General features: G+C 37.1%; 1 protein-coding gene across 8 annotated transcripts in view; it reads right to left on the bottom strand.

The window, feature by feature from the left end:
- GRIA4 (glutamate ionotropic receptor AMPA type subunit 4) overlaps window positions 1–22,640 on the bottom strand; it is a 339,539-nt gene extending 316,899 nt beyond the window's left edge. For 7 of the 8 annotated variants that reach the window (XR_008792568.1, XM_056115203.1, XM_056115206.1 and 4 more), the window contains exons 1-3: window positions 22,312–22,445; window positions 21,543–21,714; window positions 20,233–20,391 (exon numbers count right to left, since the gene is read on the bottom strand). Coding sequence is in view for 7 of the 8 variants with exons in the window: in XM_056115203.1 (XP_055971178.1) it covers window positions 20,233–20,391; window positions 21,543–21,630 (247 nt within the window). In the remaining variant the exon portion in view is untranslated. Of the gene's footprint in view, window positions 1–20,232; window positions 20,392–21,542; window positions 21,715–22,311 lie in introns of all 8 variants that reach the window. The other variant, XM_056115207.1, reaches the window with a different exon arrangement.
- Between the last annotated feature and the right edge of the window lie 1,205 nt (window positions 22,641–23,845).

Raw genomic sequence — 23,845 nt, 5'->3', positions numbered from 1 at the left:
ATAAATTTTTAACATATTTGATAATAAAATAAATGCAAATATTGCTTTGGGATTTAGTACTCCACTTTTTTTTCTAATCTAAACAGAGAGGGGGCAGCCATCAGGGGGCTAAGAACAGTGCTGGGGCACTGGGCATATATGTCTGATAAAAATAGGCATTTTTCAGGCACACCTTTTTTATTTTGGGGAGGAGGGCTACATATGCTGGTGGTCAGGGTTTATTCCTGACTCTGCAGTCAGGGATCACTCCTAGAAGGACTTGGGGACCATACAGGTTGTTGGGTTTCTAACCCATGTTGGCCCAAGTACTAGACAAACATCAGTTCCCCTGTACTACTACTTGGGCACCACAGCTTGTTTTAAGTGGGGTTCTGCAGCATCCACTCTGCTCTGTTCAACTCTGGTCCTTTCCACACTTCTCACTTTCTTCCCTGCTTGACTAGAACAAGATTTCCTTCTACTTTATTAACCTATTTGTTTATGAAGTCTGGCCTCCTGTGATATTTCTTCTTCGGTAACTGCTATGTTTTACATAGCACTTTCAGTTTATCAGTTATTCTTTTATTTCACATTAGGACACATCTGCTTTTCCAACAAATTATGCTTTTTAAGCGTCCAATGTCATGTCGAACATTTTTTCCACTCAAAATAGTGGTGCAACAGAAGAAGCAAGAGAGTTGCCAAATGAACATTCAATTAAGTAACATGACAATTGAACACTCTAAACAGCGCATATTGACAAAGAAATAATGACTCGGTAACAAACACACAGATGCTAAAGGAAAATAGAATATAGACGTGATAACTAATTTGATGTCCCTGAAACAATATGGGTGCTTCAGATACAGATGTGTCGAGTTAATTTGCAGCTGACAAAAGGTTTGGTTTATTTCTTCCCATATAAATTCTGGCATCTAAGTAAATTGATCCAATCTTACTTCATTAACCAAATGAGTTTGGGAACTGTTGAGTCCTTTACTTTAGGCCACTGACACAGTCAAACTGTCTTTTGGCATAAAGAGAGAAAAAAATGCATCTGAAAGAGCATCAAAAACACAAAAATATAGAAAGGTCATTGTAGTGAATTTCTCTCCAATGTCCATCCCAGCACTGGTCATGGTGCAGTGGAATTTTCAGTGGTCTTCCCTAAACTAAGTGCTACTTAGGAACAAAAACTCCTGTGTGCCCACAGTGGAAAATTGACTTAAACGCACATGAGTTTTTATATGAAGTGAAAAACAGAAAATTCCAGTAGTTCTGTTTTGAATGGTAATGAATAGAATGGGAGTAGAATGGAAAATGAGCCCTTGATGCTTGGATCAGAACTTTAAATGGAAAGTTCTGATATCCCTGTGCATGGGCAGCTGTTGTGTCAGCTGCCATGGCTATTGGTAGGTCTGGTTAGACAAGCATCATCATCAGATATGAATGCAGAATGAGGGTGCAGGGCAGTTTCTTGAACTGCCCCTTCTTATGAGGAGATTCCTGTGATAGAGTGCTTACACTCAAAAACTGGAAGGTAATGTGTTTAAATGAACAATACTCTTCATAATCCTTCTCCAACCATCTATTCATATGGATACACCCATGAAAAATTGTATTTCATTTGTTTCATGGCCAAAACAATCACTAATACAGAATCTGCTATAATTTCCTAGCTGAACACACTATATTAAATATATATGCACAAATATACATTGGTGGTGACACATACGAGGTATAAACTCTACCACTGAACTATATCCCTTACCTTTAAATATGGAAAAAGAGTAACTCCAAATGGTGTTCTCCCCTCTCCACTCTCTCCCTCCCACACACACATTGAGTAATAATTTAGTGATATTATGCGCCAGGCATTGTGCCATGAACTCATTTACTTCCACCAGGAGTTGGAGTTCACCTTTCAGAAAGGGGATACTAACTAAATGATAATACAATGTAGCCAGGCAAGCTCAAGATATTGTGAGATGATGGCAAAGGGAATCATACATAAGCCTAGTATAGGTAGAAAAGACCATCTGAAGAAATTGACTTTATGTTCAAGAATCATTAGTTTACTCATGTGGCTATATCTGTATTTTTGAAAAAATTGAACATAATATGTGCAATCAGAATTAGTAAGTCTATATTTCAATTTGCAATGAAAATTGGTGATGAATATCAGCTGTTCTCTTGGCTTTTTTAAATGCTCAATAATAAGTACATAAAATGATTTAATTAGTTACAGCTGATATTTTCTTTTTATAATAATGAATGTGTGTAAGCAAAGAAATCAAACATGTCAACTTCTACGTATAAATAATTGTGACAAGTCATGATATTGGCTAAAGTATCTACTCATCTTCTTAAATTATCCTTTCCATTTGGACAGAACAAGATAGAGTCAGTATTTAATGGCAAGTTCACCTCAATTTCTTTTGTTTATATATTGTTACTTACAGAAAATATAAATGTTTTCTATGTAATCTTGTGAAAAACCTAAGAAATATGGAAAATGAAAATAGAAATTCTAGGGCTGGAAGGGCAGAAGAGCACACTTTGCATTCAGGAGGACTGGGTTTGTTTTATAGAACCTCATGCTGGGAATAAGCCCCACGCACTAAATCTGAGCTGGGAAGAGTACCGAGCACCAGTAGGTCTGACTCCAGTGGTCCCTGACATTAGAGGGCTCAAGAAGCTCCACATCCTCAGACCTTCACATTAACAGTTCAGTCCACTTGGCCCACTGAGTCCAGGAATGACTTCTGAACCCTTGAGCACTGAATGGGAGGTCCTTCCATTCCCACACACCCAAAATAACACTAGGAAAAATCTACCACTACCAATACATTGATATAATCTTTTAAAGTATCATCTATATATTATACTAGCTGTAGAGTAAGAATTTAAGAAGTCTCTTTCCTTTCCACTTATTATAGCTTACATATTTTCCATATATTAGCAGAAATCATAGTACTAAATTGCTATATACTATTCCAGCAAAGAGACAACATTTAGGTTGAAGTCTAATGATTTTAAGGATCTAATCAGAGTATTATAATCATGAAACAGAAATTTTCCCTTTACAATATAGTGTAAGAGAGGTGAAGACAACTTATTTAGAAAACACTATACTATTCTAGCGAGTGTTCTATCTCAAATGATCATAGATTCTAGCCTGTGGTTATATAACTTTTGTAAAATGCAGATTATTTTAATAGTTACATATGTTTTCATAACATATTCATTATGAAAATGAGAACCAAATGCTAAAGTAAAACAATTACATATACATATAGATTCTGCTCTGTGTATTGGGGAGCACCCCAAGCTGTGTTCAGGGAATGTGAAAGCCATTCCCAACATTCCAGGACAATAAGGACTGAAGAGGTGGAGTTGCTTGGGCCGAGTGATGTCAGGGACCACTAAAGCCACAACTAGCAGTGGTGGTAATTTATTTTTGTTCTTAATTTATTTATTTTTAAATTGAATCACCGTCAGATCATAATGACAAACTTGTTCATGATTGGGTTTCAGTCATACAATGTTTCAACATCCATCTCTTCATCATTAAGTGGTAGAATTTGGGGATTGAAAATACAACCTAACCCCAAGACTATCACACAGGACCCTGTTAGTTTTATTTTCATTTCCAAAAATAAAAAAACAGGTAGCATCGGGGACATAACTTATTATTTTGGAGGCAAGGAATAATTATATCTTAAACAAAAACAAACACTGTCCTCCCGTTGTTCATCAATTTGCTTAAGTTGGCCCAGTGACGTCTCCATTTTGAGACTTGTCGTAACATCTCCATTTTCAGACTTGTTGTAACGTCTCCATTTTGAGACTTGTTGTTACTGTGTTTGGCATATTGAATACATCAGGGACAGATTGCCAGGCTTTGCTGTGCGGGCGAGATATTCTCGATAGCTTGCCAGGCTCTCCAAGAGGGGCGGAGGAATCAAACCTGGCTCGGCCAGGATGGCTGCGCACAAGGCAACCTCCCTACCATCGTTATACATTATATATACTAGTGACTCACTGTACTTTAATTTTTTTAATTAATTTTTTTTGGCTTTTTGGGTCAAGAAGCCAAAAGTTGCTCAGGGGTTATTCCTGGATCCGCACTTAGGAATTACTCCTAGTGGTGCTTGAGGGGACTATATGGGATGCTGGGAATTGAACCCAGGTCAGACAGCTGTGTGCAAGGCAAATGCCCTACCTGCTGTACTATTGCTCCAACCACTCACTGTGTTGTTAGCAGGCTGTGTGTGTGTGTGAACAGTAATCTGATCCATATACATGGATTTACATGTATATGTAAAGTAATAAAGTAATAATTATACTAATTAATATTCTAGACTTCAGCTGCTTAGCTCACATTTATTTATTTGGTTTTTGTGCCACACCCAGTTGTGCTCAGCAATTACTCCATGGTCTGTCCTCAGGGATCACTCCTGTTTGTTTTGGGACCATATGCAGTGCCACAAACTTAACATGAAAGGACTGATGGAATGACAAATTAAACTGAAAAAAATGTTTTGTTTTATTCTGGAAAAGAATTAGTTGTTATACATATTCAACTGGGCTGGAGCGATAGCACAGTGGGTAGGGCATTTGCCTTGCACGTGGCCAACTTGCCAACCTGAGTTCGATTCCTCCACCCTTCTCAGAGAGCCCAGCAAGCTACCGAGAGTATTTTGCCCACACAGCAAAGCCTGGCAAGCTATCCATGCCATATTTGATTTGCCAAAAACAGTAACAAGTTGTCTCACAATGGAGATGGTACTGGGCCCGCTCGAGCAAATCGATGAACAACGGGAGGACAGTGCAGTGCTACAGTGCTACATATTCAACTAAGAAAATGATTCTTTCCCTACTTCTCCTTTTCCATAATCAGCAAGCAACTATATACTGAGTATAGAATGAAAATGTCCCAGGAAATGTTATGTCTGTAAAATAGAAGTAATAATAAAATATTATCATCATCCTGCAGGATCTCACAATATAAGAGTTGTTCACATTTTCTGTCTATCATCATTGTCACCATCATCATACTTTAAGGTATATGCAAAGCAGAGTATTAAACTAGAAATTTGATTGTTCAAGAAAATTGACCATCTATTTTGAATAGTATAGCATCTAGATAGTCTTATTTGTTACCACTATAGCTATGAATTTCTTTCCAAGAATAATACATGTAGTCCTAGAAGGTACATATAGCACAGCGGTAAGGCCTTGCACGCAGCCAACATGGCCAACCCGAGTTCGATTCCTCTGCCCCTCTCGGAGAGACCGGCAAGCTACCGAGAGTATCTTGCCTGCACAGCAGGGCCTGGCAAGCTCCCCTTGACATATTCGATATGCCAAACACAGTAACAATGAAGTCTCCAATGGAGACGTTACTGGACCCGCTCAAGCAAATCGACGAACAACGGGAGGGCCTTTACCTTTACCTTTATATCAGCTACATAAAATTTAAACTACATATCATTTTAGAAAAAAAGAACAAAAAGCAAAATATTCAAAAATAAGGAGCAATGTCATATAAAATTTCTGAAATATAAAATTTTTAAAAATTCATTTATATATGATATTGAGCTTCCTGATTGTCAGAGTTAAGACAAATATTTGGCTTACATTTTTCATTAAGAAAGAAGATAGCATATATTACTCCTGCTTTTTAAATTATTTTTCACTCCAACATCCATTTTTCTTAAGTCCATTAGTTTCATGAACTTCAAGAAGTGCTTAAGGAAGCAGTCAGCATGTAAACAGATGGAAATCTGACTAGTTCACATGGATTTCCATATGGGCTTCTCAAAATATTTTGAAGGTAGATTGTGTCAGCACTTTTTAGTTCTGTTCAGCAGACACCACATATTACTAGAAACTAGTTCTCTACTAGTCTACTACCAGACTTAAAGTTATCATAGTGCTCTATAGCCACCACCACTCACATCAGTTTGCATTAACAGTCTGACCTTCTTTCTTTGGGACTGATTTTTCTTCCTACCTAACCCATACCATAAGTTAAATCTAATGGCAACAAAGTAGGAAAAAATGTCCAAAGTATCTCTCCCTCTCTATTTCTCTTGTTCTCTCCGTATATCTATATATACATATAGATATAATATTTCCAACAGGGGCTGGAGCGATAGCACAGTGGTAGGGCGTTTGCCTTACAAGCGGTCAACATGGCTGACCCGAGTTCGATTCCTCCGCCCCTCTCGGAGAGCCTGACAAGCTACCGAGAGTATCTCGCCCACACGGCAGAGCCTGGCAAGCTCCCCGTGACGTATTCGATATGCCAAACACAGTAACAACAAGTCTCATGATGGAGACGTTACTGGGCCCGCTCGAGCAAATAAATGAACGGGAGGACTGTGATTTACAACAGACTACCTCATGCCTTCATGTCCTTTGTTGGATTTTCCTCTAAAATAACTGAAGATTCTTATTTATCATAATACTGCCTCAAAAATGAGTTAGGAGAAAAAGTCATCACATATTGCTCATTCATTTAATTCAAAAGTATTTACTGATTCTCATTTTTGTAACAGGCATTGTGAGAAACAATGAAACTAAACTATCTAACATGACAGATAAAGTCCTTTAAAGATTAAAGATAAAAGTTCTGAGTGTTTTTATTTGCTACAGGAATATATTTGAAAAGCAAGTAAGCAAATTTAAATAATAAGTACATGTTATGATAAAAAAAGCAAAGATGATCCGATATTGGTAAGGCAGTGGAATGGAAGAACTTACTTTTTTCCAATGGAAGGACTTAGAGGTAGCTAAAGAGTCTCTGAGGAGTTTTTTGAGTTGAATTCTGAAAATTCACATAAAAGCTAACCAAACAAACTTAAGGATTCCCAGAAACAGGGTATTGCATTCAAAGGCAATAGAGTAAAGTAAGACATAACACACTGATGCTAGCATTGCAATTTGTGTTCATTAAATCACACTCAAGTGTGAACCAGTGGTGGTAGTATGGTGATACATGCCAGTGTTAATGCATTAAAGTGTGCAGGAACCAAAAAGACCAAAAATACTCTAGCAAAGTGAGCAAGGCAATGGGATGAGCAAGAGTCAAATCATGCAATACCATGTTAAAGGATTATATTCTACGGAAATTAAACCACTGGGCAATGGAGATGGTGGGGCTTTAAGGAAGAAGGAGACAGTCTCTGGCTTATATATAAATTCTGAGGACATTCGGTGCCAGTATGTAAAGTGATGGAGTGTGTAGTGAGTAGATGTAGGAGAGTCAAAGGAATTTACTGAAAGGTATTACAGACTTAGAGTAGAGGGTGAAGTAGCAGCAACAAAGGTGAAACTATTTGCAATGTATTTTAAAGACAAAAGCAAAGAGATCTTTCTTGGTCAGAGAGTGAATGGCAATTAAGGGAAAGAAAAAAAGAGGAAAACCTAGGAAGTAACAGAAGCCAGCAAGAAGAGAGTAAAAAGTCAAAAGCAGAAAGACCACCAAATACTGTCAAGACATGTCATACAAGTGAAAAACAGCAAATAGAAAAATTTTGGAAGAAACGAAGTCCAGACCTTGTGCCTGAGCTCAAATTCAGTCAAGAGAGGGGCATTTTCACAAAATTTTCACAAATTTTCACTGTCCTGTCCTGTCACTGTCACTGTTCTCCCATTGTTCATCAATTTGCTCAAGTGGGCCCAGTAACATCTCCATTGTGAGATTTGTTACTGTGTTTGGCATATCGAATATGTCACGAGTAGTTTGCCAGGCTTTGCTGTACGGGCAAGATACTCTCAGGTCTGTAGGCCGCGTGCAAGGCAAATGCCCTACCAAGAACAGCTTGATAAAATAAACAGTGCAGAAATAAGAAAAGATCAGTTCCAAACAACACATCAGAAAAAATATTCCAAGTAATTAGTACTGTAGATATGAAATTCTAAATCATAAAAGTAGTAGAAATAATGCAGAACAATATTTTTAGAGTTTAAGGATAGGAATAAACTAGAAGCTCAACACAAAACTCAGAAAGTATAGAGAATCTGACTTACAAATCTGCCTACTTAAAAATAAATATAATATATATAATATAAGCATAAAACTCTTCCACAAATAAAGAAAAAAGGTATTGGCAAAAGGAAAAGCAGTTCACAGAGAAAAGAGTTCATTGATCCTATAAATACAGGAAAACATCCTCAGTCACTGTTAATCAATCAGAAATATGTAAATTAAAGCAGCAATCAGATGTCATTGTCACCTATCAGGACAAGTCAAGATTCCAAAGACTGATAATGGCTAGCCTTGGCAGGTCACAGAAAAATCATCACTTCTGAATCTTGCAATTATAAATATAAATAACTATTTTAAAGGGAAGAAATGGCTAATATCTGTTAAAAGCAAACATCTATACATTGATGGTATAGTAATTTCATTTCTGGGAATTAATTCTACAGCTATATTAACACAAATGCACAAATATTTCTGCTTCTATCCAGGTTAAATACTAAAATGAGTGAAATCGCTTAAATGTTTATTTAGAGTGAATAGAATACATTTATCAAAGTAACTTTGCCTGGTGACATATTTTGTAGACTAAAGAAAAATGGATTAAGTTTAATATGCTGAGATGCAACTTTTTAGGATAAATTAAATAATCCATTAATAGCATATAAGTAGAGTCACATATTTTATTAAAAATCTTTATTTCTAGATGTTTTTAGCATTTTATGTTTATTGTACCCTTTATTTTTCTATCAAGGTCTTTTTATAAAAAGAAGCCTAGAGAGACATGCATAATATATATTACTGTTAATGGTCTCTAAATGGTGGAAATACAGAGTATTTTGACTTTTAGACCTGAATTAGTTGATATTTTCACAAGTATTATAGTTGTAAATAAAATATATTAAAAATGGAAGACACACAGGGAATTTATTTGAAGTTACATGTTTGAAATTATAGACATAAACTGTCACTGGAATAAGCATAGAAGAAACAAAGGTTTATGGTACAAATTTTGCTATTTGTGGAGAAAGGTAGCAACTTATTCAAAGAAAGTATTAAATATTTTAAAATTTTATTTCTAAGAAAATATTAATGTTTTAATGAAACAAAATGTTTAAATTTTTTTGCCAACAGCAGTAGTTTAATAAAGTCGGAGGTGAGTGGTGAAGCTGCAATGAAGTAAACAATACTTTGTATGATGTGCTTTATAATAATCATGGTTTTTGTGTTTACCCCAAGAACATCTTAAAGAAAATCCTGGAAAATGCCTGGGAGCTAGCCTATCTTCAAATGAAAAGCAACTTTAAATATAGTGGTAGTTATTATGAGGTCGAACAACATTTCTGTAAAAATATATAGATTGGTTACATATAGGCTGGTTTTGATACTAATGAAGTATCCAAAACTGTTTGCATAACATTTAAGACTCATTTAACTATTTTTACACACAGTGGTGTTGATTACATGAATGTGGCAATGTAACTCAATGGGGTGTCATTGTTTAAAATTCTCAAATTTCTCTATTGCATTACAAATCAGGTTGAAGACTGACATCTGATGTGTAATGTCATAATACTTAGTGAGGATGGTTACTTGAAAGATATTCAAGTAAAGAGGTACTCTGAGAAAAACAACTTTATATTTAAATGAAATTTTACCATATGCAGTGACTGGTATCTTATAGATATTATATGAACCAGGATAGTATAATATGAATGACAGAAAAAACTGACTTTAGGTTCTGATGTGCTAGACATACTTTATGGTTGAGTAAATATTCTTAGCTATAAATCATTTGCTTCTCCATTTATAAAGTAATAATTCATGTTTCTTAGAGTAATGCAGGAATTCAGGTAACATAAAACCTTGGCACGGAGCCATTACCCCAGTTTAGTAGCTACTATTGTTTTTATTATCAAAGAAAGAATGAGTTTCCAAAAATTCGGAGTTGTCATAGATGTCAAATTCTTTTGCAAGTAATTCAGAGACTGGGGAGCAAGTGGGTTTACTTATTTGTAAGTCACTGATGACCTTCAAGAACATATTGTCCCAGGATGGTAAGGGAAAAGGTAAATCATGATAAAAATAGAAGAGCTGATGCAGAACACAGAGAACCTCTGATTATAAGAAGAGGAATAAAAATAATTTAACAATTTGAAAGGCAGAGAGGATTTTGCCTCCTAGGACCCACATAATTTTATACGTCAGAGAAGTTGTTGTTAGAGATGGTTTTATGGAAAAATTCATGGTTGGTTTCAAGGATAAATTACAATAGGCTTCTAAAGTGATAGAAGGAAGAAATTAAATATTATTTATTCACTTAATTTTCTTTCTTTGGGGAGTGTCTATTAAAATTTTTAGACTGTCTCTCCCACTCTCTCTCTTTCTCTCTCTTACACACACACACACACACACACACACACACACACACACACAGATACCCACCAAACTCAAACTGCATGCAATTAGAGGAGAGTTTTAAATTTTTTTTAACCCATTCTTGAATTTAAATAATCTTAAATCATCAAATGATATATATCCCAGATAAAATTACCCTCTTCGAGAATGCGGAAATAAGCATAAAATATAAATTTTGTCTGTAAATTAAAATACTTCAATGAGAATCTTAAAAATTCCTATGAAATGTCAACAAAGTATATTTATTCAAATAGTAAATTGCCTTTTCAAATTAAGAGAAAATATAAATGACTATTGAAATGCTAAAGTTGGTTCAGAAAAAATATGCCATATGACAGAAAGTAATGCAATTAAAATTGAGTATTAATTATATGTGACTATTTTCATTTTTTCTAATATTTATAAAATTTGCGTGTTTTAGGTGTTAGTTCCTGTGTTAACAGATGAAGAAATTGAGACCCACTGTGTTAAGTAATGTACCCACTCTTGGGCTGCAAAGTCAAGCCCCTTCAAAAGTCTAGCAAACATTCTCTTATCCTACCTCTAAATAAAGGACAATGATAGTGTCGCTCTCTATAGACAAAAGACATGTATTAATAAATATATTTGAGATTGAAAAAAAGCTGTTTGTTTTTTTCCTGGTAAAAATACAGAAGTTCCCTCTAAAGAGAAAAGAGGAAAGACTAATGCTGAAGATGTTACAGTTAAGTCTGCAATTCATTATTTGAATAGCACAGCTTTTGACAAGGTGAGTCACTCTTTACTTGACGTTTTCCTAACTTTTTCATGCAGAAATTACTCTTGCTCCATTTCCTCAAAATCTTCTTATTCTTTTTCCTTTCATCTCTTCATGTTGCCCTACCCGTCAAGAACTGCTATTTCCTGAGAATTTATCCTCAGCAGACTTTTCATGCCTCATGTTCCCTCTGGATGATCTCATCTAGGTCTTGCCTTCACCATTATGAAATGTCCATATCTGGTGCAAACTGATATGAAGAATTCTACATACACATGTCCAGCTTCCTACTGGACAAGTCTATTTGAATACACCATAAAACTCCACAATCAGTCATCTTTCTCACTTGTTCTGTTCCTCTTCCTGTATGTCCCTTCCTAGTCAAAGGTGTCACTATCTGATCATTTGTTCAAACCAGACATCAATTTTAATTTCTAAACTCCTACCCCCACCATCCTACCCAGATATTTCTTTTTCTGGTTTTTGGGACACATGCAGCTGTGTCCAAGCTTATTCCTGGCTCTGTATTCAGACCATAGAGATGTTGGGAATCAAATTCAGATTAGCTGCGTGCAAAGCAAATGTCCTACCAGCTGCACTATCTTTTTGGCCTCTGTGGCTTCTGAATTTCTAGTTTCATGGTCTTTCTCCTTGATTACTTCTAATTTCACTCAAGGTTTTATCAATGCCACTGTTCTTTTAATACTTAACTAGACACATTTTCTTCCAGTTACATCCCCTTAAAAGAATCTGTCTCTAGTAATCAGTTCTTGAGTTCATAAACCTGATCATACCTCTTTTTTTTCTTTTTTGTTTTTGCTTTGCCCTCAGAAATTAGTACTGCCAGTGCTTGGAGAACCATATGGGATGCCGGGGATTGAACCAGAGTTGGCCGCATACAAGGCAAACACCCTACCCACTGTACTATCGCCACAGTCTCCCGTCCTCCTCTATTGTTTTAAAATCATTTGTGGATCCTTCATTCAGAAGTGTCTCCTAATGACAGTACAAGAACCACTACAGATCTATATAGTGGACCCTTCCTTTTACATCCAGTATTGTACTGGAGACAGAATACTGCCTATGCAGTGACTCATACACACCCAGCATTTTTATTTCTTGGGGCTGGAGCGATAGCACAGCAGTAGGGCATTTGCCTTACAAGAGGCAAACATGGCCGATACGAGTTTGATTCCTCCGCCCCTCTCGGAGAGTCCGGCAAGCTACAGAGAGTATCTCGTCCATACGGCAGAGCCTGGCAAGCTACTCATGACGAATTCGGTATGCCAAACACAGTAACAAGTCTCATGATGGAGACGTTACTGGGCCCGCTCGAGCAAATTGATGAACAACAGGAGGACCGTGACTGTTCTTTGTCATGTGCTATTTCTTTTCAAGCCTTACCTTCCTTTATTTCTTTTTATCAAATGATTCAAATGACCCTTAATAGTCAGACCATGCAATACCGGGTAAGGATGGCATATCAATGATATACCTGTTCTTCCCATGTTTATCTCTGTCAGCACTGTTTGTCCTCCCCTCATTCTTTATCTTAATGTACTCTCAGGACTGAGAGCTTCCTATTGAACTATCAGCTTCTTGCAAATATCGACCATAAATTCTGATCCTCATTCTGAGCATGCGCTGTCCTCAATTTAGTTTGCCCTGATAAATATGAATGAGTAAACTGATAACATTAATTGTCTAATCTAGGGAATGAATGGATGAAATCATTATGCAATATATCCTTAGCTTTCACTATATCACTCATTGTCACTCATGATTAATGATTAAGTTGTCCAGAAATATCTTGTCCTATTTTCTTCAAAACGTTGTTTAAATTAAATTAGAATTTTAAAAAATGACAACTCACTTTTCTATCTTAATTTAAGTAATCTCAATGTAGATGTATTTTTCATATCATATGGTTTCCTGGTGAAATTCAACAATAATGGTTAGAAGATATAAGTTTAAACCCTGATCAGCAGCTTATTAACTGCATGATCTTTGGGATGTCAATGGACTTCTTTAAGCTAAACCTGCCTTATCTACAAAATAATTACTATCTTTTAGACAGTCTAAATATAAGATTAGCTGCAGATCAAATAAAATCATGAATATGATTTTAAGTAAAGAAAAAAGAAAAATATCAAGGACATGAAGTTAGTTCAAAAACTATGTACATAAAAATAATGTATAATTCTTTCAATTCCTGAACAATAATAAAATTCTGCAAATAAGATATAGAAAAATTTCTCAAGCCTGAAAGCAAGATTTTACTTTTAATAAAATAAGCAAAGAAACAAGATTTTTGTAAAAAAAAAAAGTAAGCAGGGTTGGAGACTTATAGTGTTTTACTTATAGTGTTTTACACAAACTATGTACATAAAAATAATGTATAATTCTTCCAATTCCTGAACAATAATAAAATTCTGCAAGTAAGATATAGACAAATTTCTTAAGCCTGAAAGCAAGACTTTTACTCTTAATAAAATAAGCAAAGAAACAAGATTTTTGTAAAAAAAAAAAAAAGTAAACAGGGTTAGAGACTTATAGTGTTTTACACAAAGCATATACATACTTACTTTGTATATGGCCAACTGGATTCAATTCCTGGCACCCCATGTGGTCCCCCTGAGGCCCATCAGTCCTGAGCACTTCCAAGTGTACTCCCCAAACAAATTTTCAAAAGAAAATAAAAGTCTTATAGCACTTTCCTAATAATTTTGTGAGAGCTTAATTCTGTGACAACTGTGAAATATACCAGTGCAAATTATACACCCTACTGTCATCAAAATATACATCCTACTATAATACAAATTATACATCCTACTGTCCCAAGACAGGGACCAAAACTAGAATATTACTAATTTTTTGTGATTAATTTAAATTATAGAAAATTAGTAAGAGAGAAAGTATACTAATTGGGACTATATTTGGGGCTTGTGGTCACACCTGGTAATGCTCATGGCTTACTTCTGGCTCTGTGCACAGGGATCACTCCTAAAAGTGCTAAGGGAACAATATTTGGTGCTTGGGATCAAACCCAAGTGGGCCTTCTGCAAGGCAAGTACCCTACCTACTGTTCTATGGCTTTGGCCCCTGAAAAATATTTTTAAAATTAAAAACAATTTCAAACGTACATAATATCTTGCTATCAATTCAAAATAAGAATATCAAATGATATTTACAATAGTATTACCTCACTCATTTTTCTAAAAGCAATTAAAAATTTAAAACTATTTTATTTTTATATATCTCTACTGGGCTGGAGCAGTAGGACAGCAGGTAGGGTATTTGCCTTGCATGCAGCCAACCCAGGTTTGATTTCTTTGTACCTCTCGGAGAGCCCAGCAAGCTACTGAGAGTATCCCGCCCATATGGCAGAGCCTAGCAAGCTTCCCATGGCGTACTCAATATGCCAAAAACAGTAACAAGTCTCACAATAGGACACATTACTGGTGTCTGCTCGAGCAAATCAATGAACAATGGGAGGACAGTGCTACAGTGCATATCTCTACTAATAATACTGCAGGTTAAACTGTCAGAAATATATATGTAATTATACATAATATATAATCTGTGGGGCTGGAGCGATAGCACAGCAGATAGAGTGTTTGCCTTGCATGCGGCCGACCCAGGTTCGATTCCTCCGTCCCTCTCGGAGAGCCCAGCAAGCTACCGAGAGTATCTCGCCCACATGGCAGAGCCTGGCAAGTTCCTGTGGTGTATTCGATATGCCTAAACCAGTAACAGCAAGTTTAACAATGGAGACATTACTGGTGCCCACTCGAGCAAATGGATGAACAATGGGAGGACAGTGCTACAGTGCATAAAATATGTGATTTCGGGATCAAACCCATGTCAGCCACATGCAAAGCAGACACCTTGCCCACTATTTTATTTTATTTTATTTTTGCTTTTTGGGTCACACTTGGTGATGCACAGGGGTTACTCCTGGCTCATGCACTCAGGAATTACTCCTGGCGGTGCTCAGGGGACCACATGGGATGCTGGAAATTGAACCTGGGTCGGCCGTGTGCAAATCAAACGCCTTACCCACTGTGCTATCTCTCCAGCCCCGACACCCTGTTCACTGTACTATCAATCTGACCCCCAGAATTTATTTTTAGTGCACGAAATATTAATCTACCAACTCAATGTAAACTCTTGGAATGTTTAAGCCTTCATAAAAATGTATAATATTAAAATGTGGTTAAATTAAAGATAATTATTTAGTACCTTGAAATTTAATTGGTTTATGTTAAGTATCTACTATATTAGTGGAAATGCCTACAGAATCTAGTGTATATAGTGTCACATTTTCAATGCATCAGGTGAACTAAACATGACTACTTAACATAATAAGCACTTTTAAAAGTAGTACTCATATCACATGTCAATTTATCTTCAAATTGGTGCATAAATTTCCCACAAAGGACCTACTACATAATTTAAACAAGAAGTAAATTGTTATTATGGTGATATTATAATATTTATTCTTTTTACATTGGTTAAACTTTCCAATCTATGATCTTTTAAATAACTGAATTGAAAATACATTTTAAACAAAAAAGGAGAGTGAAAGAAATATAATTTTAAAATATTAATCATTCAGACCTTCCCATCCAATTTTAAAATGTAGGAAATACTCCATTTATTTACTGTTTATCACAATGTAAGAGTACTTGATCTGTTTTAGTGTGTTTTCTATTGCTCATTTAAAATTTTAGATTCATCTCAGAAGCTGACTTAAAAGATGACTGTATAGTTAAGGGACTGCATTGTTAAAAGACCAATTCTTTTCAAGAATTTTTAATATTATTGGACTAAAGTCTCAAATATTTCATTATTTCAGATAACTTAATATAGGCTTTTGATTACTACTTCTGGTCAAATTTAAAATACTTAACTCTCCTAGACAATTATCTCTATTAACCATTGGAAAGATCTAAGAAAACAGTCTACTTTCAAATTGTCTCCAGTGCTTTTACAAAAATGTATCCAATTTCACCGTTGCAATTACAAAGAGCTATTTTGAATTGTTTGATATTTTGTTAAAGTATGTTGCCCAAAATAAATTGATTTTTAAAACATACATTTTACCATACTCCATATTTTGAATAGGACACAAAAAGGAAATATATTAGTTCATTTTGAAATTTGACTATTTCAGCCACTTTTTACAGCTATATTTTCTTGTTTCAAAATAGGTTAAATTTTATCTATTTTTTTATAACTTAGGCTTTAAGTTAATGAAAGTATCTATCACCAACCTAAATAGTTCATAAAGGAAAACATATCTTAATTTTACACAAATATTAAAAATAAAAGTATAAGCAGAAATTATTTTTCCTCACTCAAAATAGCACAGCGGATAGAGCGTTTGCCTCGCACGCGGCCGACCTGGGTCACCTGGGTTCAATTCCTCCGCCCCCTCGAAGAGTTAGGCAAGCCACTGAGAGTATCCCACCCACAAGGCAGAGCCTGGCAAGTTTCCTGGGCGTGGTGTATTCGCAATGCCAAAAACAGTTACAAGTCTCACAATGGAAACGTTACTGGACCCACTAGAGCAAATCGATGTAAAACGGGAGGACAGTGCTACAGTGCTAATTAAAAGTTATAAATGTGAATTAATCAGGTTTATATTTATATAGCATGTCAACTCTGTTATTATTATAAGTAGGAATGAGACAGCTTATTACCTCATTCCTACTTTGGACAAACTGGCAGGCTACCAAATGTAACCTGCCCACACGGCAGAATCTGGCAAACTCCCCGTGGCATACCCAATATGCCAAATACCAGTAACAAGGATGAGTCTCATTCTTCTAACCCTGAAAGAGCCTTGAATATGGCACTTTTTAAAAAATCTCAAGGCTAGTACGAAGGAGACGTTACTGGGGCCTGCTCGAGGCAATCGACGAATAACAGGATGGTCGTGATCATTGTGATCGTCAACTCTGTTAGATTGTCCAACGAGGTCTTAGTCCACTAATATTGAGGAAGAAGAACCAGCATAAAATTCTATCTTCTAATATGACCAATAGTTGTAAATCTTTAATCTGGTTTATGTTTTTAATCTTTGAGAATATACACTTAATAAACACATATTTTTAATAATGAATTCCTCTTCAAACACAGATTAGACATGGACTTTTTTACAAGGGTCACTGCAGGAAAATTATTTGATAAAATAGCTAAAATTTAAATTCATCTAGCTAGTTAAAATAAATCTCATCAGTAGCACATCATACCTTAATATCTAGTCTAACATGGAGAAGGCAAAAATCTTGTCTGTATCACTGTGATAAATAGTTCCACATTAGTTCTTAACTTTTTTTTTTAATCCTATATACTCAAAGGCACAGGGTTTGGAATATGAATTTGCCTCATGCTTCCTGCTTACATTTCACCTTGAATTAGACTGGAAAATTATGGGAGTATATGTTTCTCAGTTAATTCAACAAATACCAATTATCTAACCCATGTTCTCTAATAATTGATTTTTTCCCCAATTCTGCTATGTTTGTCGTAAGGATATTCAGCCCACTCATTTGAACAAAAAAATTTTCATTTCTTCATTGAAAAATATTTTCCTCATTTAAAATTCACGCACAAAATATTTTTAAAGTTGTAAACATAATAAATTACATGTAATTATGAAAAAGATGGTAATTACTGACTGGGTATCCTTATACTCAAAATAAGCAAAGATTATTCAGTTTAAATATCTCACTCCAAATAGGTTAAAGAGTAAAATAAATAATTTTGTACATTTTCTACCTTTTGTTCTGAGTGTGTACAGCTTCTTGTCAGCTTCTCATGTTGATAGGTACGTCATAAGTAACATTTCATTTTACATAACATTTCATTAAATAAAGTAATAAATAAAATTATGCCAAATTAGATTAACCAATGCAACAGACAAAAAGAGAGTAGCACTTTATAATTTATATATAGAAACCATAATAGAAACTTTAGAAGACTTAGAAACTAAATTTGAAAAAGGAAATAAAAATGAAACTAATGTATCTGACACTTTGTCTTTACAAATATTATTAAAACATCAATAAAGAGTTGTTTACTATTGATAAAGCACCTACACATCTATTTGGATCACAAATTATCTTTAAAAATTAGAAAATCTTTTGTTTTTTTTTTGAATCTCAGATGTGACTTTACTTTACTTTACTCAGATGTGACAAAACATTTAAGTAAGTAACATTCATGTTCTAAAGAGAATACTTTATTTCTAAAACTACTCAAAATGTTGACATACCTTTAAAAACTTCTAACACAAACTAAAAAAAATTATGCAAAAACCCCACCAACTATTCCACAAGCCTTGTGTATGTATACAGTTTGTATGCATTGATAATTTGGCATTTCTGATGAAAAATAACACTCCTACTGAAATACAACATTGATTTATACTAAATTATTTTTAAATTAAATATTTCTCACAGGAATGACAACACTTCTGCAAAACATTAAGTGCTTTGACTTTCTTACAAAACCAATTTCTAAAATTATATAGTAGATAAAGGCAAAAAATTAAGGAAAACTGATCAAGTATTTTGTTAGTTGAGTGAATGGCAAGTAAATATTTAAAATCATTAAAAATATATTCCCAAAGATTTAAAAACTATTTTCAATTTTGTTTGCTCAGTACACTTACCTATTTTGAGGATTTTTCAATTAAAATGTATTCAAGTTGATGAAAAACTCTATAATTCAGGTTAGAGAGTTTATTTGTGTTACATAAATTATTATAAATTATTCCTGTGTCTTATGTAACCTATAGCCTTAGTTTCACATGTACATGAATGTAAAGTTTAGAAAATATTTGAAACATATGTTTTTCAAAAGTGAAAATGTAATATATGTGTGCTACAGTGACTGATCATATTTTAGAATTCTACTTGAACACACAATAGATTATATTTTTTACATTTAGCATAAAGCATTTTGGTGAGGGGCTTGGTCCAACTATTTTTTTTTTATAATTTATTTATTTATTGAATCACTGTGGGAAAAGTTACAGAGCTTTCAGGTTTAGGTCTCAGTCATGTAAATATCAAACACATTTCCCTTTACCAATACTTAATTTTTACCACGAACCCCAATAGAACCCCACCTCCCAACCCTCCCAATTCCTGTGAGGCAGATGAGTTCTAGTTAACACTCTATTTACTTTGACTAGATTCATTGTTTTGATAAAAGATTCACCATTATTATTTAGAGTTTACCCCCCCCCCCCAATCAGACATGCTGAAAAAGCGTTGTGAAATGATTTACTTTCTACAGCTGGGTTCAAGAATTAAATGGTTTTGGATTTCTGCTATTTTACTTATTAACCCTGTGGTCCAACTATTTTTATGAGCGCTTAGGTGAGATCACCCATTTGCTTTTATTGTATGGGACAGTATGTCCAACTGGTTTGGTTTGTGGATTCAGGTGGATTGAAGAATAACACAATTTGGCACCAAAGTTAAAGATTCATTAAGTTATATTCACAGGATATATGCATTAGGTGATAGTAAGAGACATTTACAACCCAGAATATAAGAGCAGGGCAGCCTCAAGTGACATCACCAGCTCATCTGCAGCGTCAACCAACCAGCTCAACCATATATCCTCCACACCACTGCTCCCCTCTCTTTCTCACTGTGAGAAAATCTTATATTGACTTCACAGTGTAGAGAGCATGTGTCTTCTTTAGAAGGCAGACATATGCTTACTCAAGTGAAAAGCAAATAAGAAAAAATGAAAGGAACAGAATGAAAAACTAGACTAGGTACAATTTTCACTAATTGGACTCATAGGTGATAGGAATTGTACTAAAATGATGAAGCAGACATTAGTCTAAATTACCCAGGCAAGACATTTTTTTAAAAGGACAAAAATAAAAATAAAGGGAAGAAAGACAAATATTTCTGAGATGAAATCCTATTTGCAACTATGATTTGTTCTGGGACGAGACATTCTGGAACTAGGAACCTTGAATGTCTTTCTAAAAAATATGAAATAATAATACTATAAAGGAGACTATTACCTCATGCAAATTCTCTTTGAATTTATCCACAACTTATGTTTTACTTACAAGCATTTGTTACAGCAAAACTGTTGGCTGTCTCAATGTTGTCCACATGAGGTACCAAATTAAAAGGAGCTTCCGACGCATTGGGGCTAGTGTTGTGAAGAAAAATTGCTAATCGAAAAGCAGTGTATTCCTGGTCTGTGTTTCGGATGAAGAGACCGCCTATTTTAAAAAAAAGGCAAGAAAAGAACATTCAATGTTTATTTTTGTAAATGTTAAAGCCACTGTACATACAATTAAGGAACCGCATCTTGGGAGACTGCTGTCTGTCCCTAAGACACATGTTTCAGAATTTTAGTCTTCAGGATAGCTCAGCTCCTTTTCTGTCCTGTTCTGTCATGATCACAATGACCTCTGAGACCATTTAGTATGTTTTCCTTCCGTCTTCCCCATGATTCCCAGCACACTGCTACATCAGCCAGCTCTGGGCATTTCTAAGATGCATGCAGATGAACACAGAAGAGGCTTTGCACGAAAATACAAAAATAAAGGGATATGGTGACAAATGGGGAAGAGGGAAATCAGAAAGGAGAAATGAACTTTGTTTTCCTGCAGCTCTCCACTCAGCCTAATTAGCTCTGTTTTGTGCACAGTCCACAAGAAATGATGCAGTGTTGAAGCTGGGCTTAGCTGGAAGAAATTCAATAGCTGCATCCCATTAAAAGACAGAAGAGGAGACTAGCAAGGAAAGCCAAGGATGGATAGGGTGGCTGGAAATAGAGTTCCGAGAGAAGGGAAGGCAGAAGATTCAAGAGGCTAACAAAATAAAAGGAGGGAAGCTTCCAGGAAAGAAATCTAACTTTAGAATCAGTTAACTGGGAGCAAGAGAAGACATGGGAGAGCAGGTGGAAAAACTCCCCCTTAACACACACACACACACACACACACACACACACACACACACACACACACACAGACCTGCCTTTCTGTAATAGTGGGAAGGCTGCAGTGCTCAGTATGAAAAGTAGAAGACTTAAAACAACAACATTTAAAAACTGATACCCCCTCCAGCTCAAGAGAAAGGAATAAAAGAAACTATTACATAAAATGCAATCAAACACCTGGGAGATTTCCCCCAACTTATTCCAATCACACTTGACTGACTTCAGTGTAAACGGGAGTGCAGGCTGGGGAACGGGTAGGCTGGTCGGGATATATCCCAGCTAAGCCTGCACCAAAGAGGGTTTGGGTGCAGGCGAGAGCGAGAGGAGGGTGGAAAGCGATTCTCCGATCGCTCCCTGTAACTCCCTTTAACTCACTTTCGAACGTCGGCTACAGCCGCCCCCCTGCACACCCCGCCAGGGCAAGCTTACCTATTTGTACGCTGCTCGGAAAGGCTCCCATGGCGAGACCCCAAAATCCAGAAAATAACAGGACAATCTGTCTGCAAATAATCCTCATCTTCTTTTCTCCTCTCCCTGGCGCGCGCTCTTTCTCTCGCACTCTTCCTAAAAGCTGTTCAGAGAGGCATTGAAGACGATGGCGCTAAAATCAAAAACAACCAAAAAGACAAAAAAAAAAAAAAATTTAAAAAAGGAAGAAAAAAAGATAAAAGAAAAGAAAGGGGGAAAAAAAGAGTCAGGTTGAGCGGGTAAGCGATGCTGCCAATTTCCCTTTAGCAATCCATCGCGAGCCGCCAGATTTTGCCCGCAGTCTCCATAGCCCTGGGAGAGGTTTTCTGTCCGGCTGCAAATGTTGCACATGCAAAAGATGGTGGTGGAGCGTCTAGTGGCTGCTCTGCTCGTGGGGATGAGACATGCGCTCTGTCTTTGCTCCTCGCACTCGCGCTCGCCCCTCTCTTTCTCTCCCTCGCGCGCGCACTCACACACACACACACACACACACACACACACACACACACACACACACACACTCACACGCACACACACACACACGCGCACACACACGCACACACACACGGGCGCAGGGGCCGCACGCGCTCCGCAGCTCGCCCCGCGGGCAATCCCCCCCAAACCTGCGCCAGCCGGGGGCACAGCAGCCCGCCGCGGGGGCCGCTCCCGCTCTTGTCCCGCCGCGCGCCCCTCGCCCTTCACTCCGCAGGCTGCACCCCGGGGTGCTCACCCGACGCTCCGGAGCCCGGCCCGAGACAGGTCTCTCTCCTCCTGGCCACCGCCAGCGGATCCCTCCTTTCTCCGCGGCCGGGCGGCAGAGGGACCCGCGCTGGGGGAGAACGCCTCCAGCGCCCCTCTTCTTGCTCTCCAGGCGCTCGGCGGCTGGACCACACTCAGTAGGCGACTGGCCCGCGGGCCAGTGCTCCAGCCCGACCCGGGGCTGGGGGGCTAGCACCTCCCCAAAGCCCCGACCCCCTGCCGCATTCTTGCAGGCAGGCGGCGAGGAGCGGCTGCCTGCTCCCCCTACAGTCCGTGCCTTCCCCCAGCCTCGCCCTCTTCTGCCACTGGGCTGCGCGCGGGGACGCAGGTCCTCTCTGCAGCAAAGATTTCTCACCAGCAAATAGCCGACAGCTCTGGAGAGCCCGAGACCTTAAAAAATTGCGGGGGTGAATGGGCTCGGGAGGAAGAAGAGAAAGGAGAGCAAGGGGCAGCTGCTAGCTGGTCTCAGAGTCCGGGACAATCAGGAGGGAAGGCTGGGCAGAGACCCAGAGAAGAGCTTTCAGAGGCAAAGTTTAGGGTGATGTGCAGGATAGAAAAGAGAACAAGAAATCCAAGTGAGTGATGTCCCAACTAAGTTCTGTCAAAGCCTGAAGCAACTCAGGGTAAGATTTGTGAAGTGTGCAGTAAGAAAACGAATCAAGGATTCGAATCAAGGATTTGTTTTCTATACAGCTAGTTCCTTTAGGTGGACCCTTCTCCCCAAGTTGGAGCAGCCTGAGGCAGCCAGAAAGGATGGGGGTGGAGGCCTGGGTGAGGATAGTGCTGGGGCAGTAGGCATTAAGTGTCTTTTTTGTACACACGTTTTATTTGGGATCTGGAACATCTACTGTATTTTGTGCCTCTCTTGGGAAACTCCAGCACTGCATTGTCAGCAGCTGCTTTGACTGGCAGAAGGAAATGAAGTATCCCAGAGAGTTTCAGTCTGGGGTACCCTTCTCCTTACAGTCCCCTTAAGACTTCAGTTCCCCTGTGTCTTGGATAGGATCTGCCCCACACAGAGCTAGTTCAAGGAATCACTGGTTTCTCATTTGCTCTGAATGTTTCCCGCTCTCCTCATCTGCAGAGTAGAGACAATCCTTGCAGATCCAAGGAATCTTGGCAGGAGAAGAGTCTCTTTAAACATTTAAAGCAGAGTCTCTCTTTATATCTTACAAAACAACTATAATGTCTATGATTCTCCAATGTAAATCTGAGGAAAGAATATTGTCTTGATAAATGTGGAATTCCTTCAAGGTTCCCATCTGGTAAAGACATTTTTTGGGAAGACTTACTATACTTACCTTTTATTGTACATTTCCAGAGTTCAGCAATAGCAATTACTGATATTTAGGGTTTAGTGATTATGTTTAATAATCCCTGTTAACACCGCAGAATGCCTAAGTTCTGAATTCTTTTTTAAAAATAATTTTTTTGTTATTTATCCACTTTCTTGTTATATTTCACTACAGACTGTTATGACAAAAAACAACCTAATCGTGAGTAAT

Source organism: Sorex fumeus, unplaced genomic scaffold (genome assembly GCF_029834395.1).
Source record: "Sorex fumeus unplaced genomic scaffold, SorFum_2.1 ptg000028l, whole genome shotgun sequence".
NCBI classification, from domain to species: Eukaryota; Metazoa; Chordata; class Mammalia; order Eulipotyphla; family Soricidae; genus Sorex; species Sorex fumeus.
This window is presented reverse-complemented; position numbering and strand designations above follow the sequence as displayed.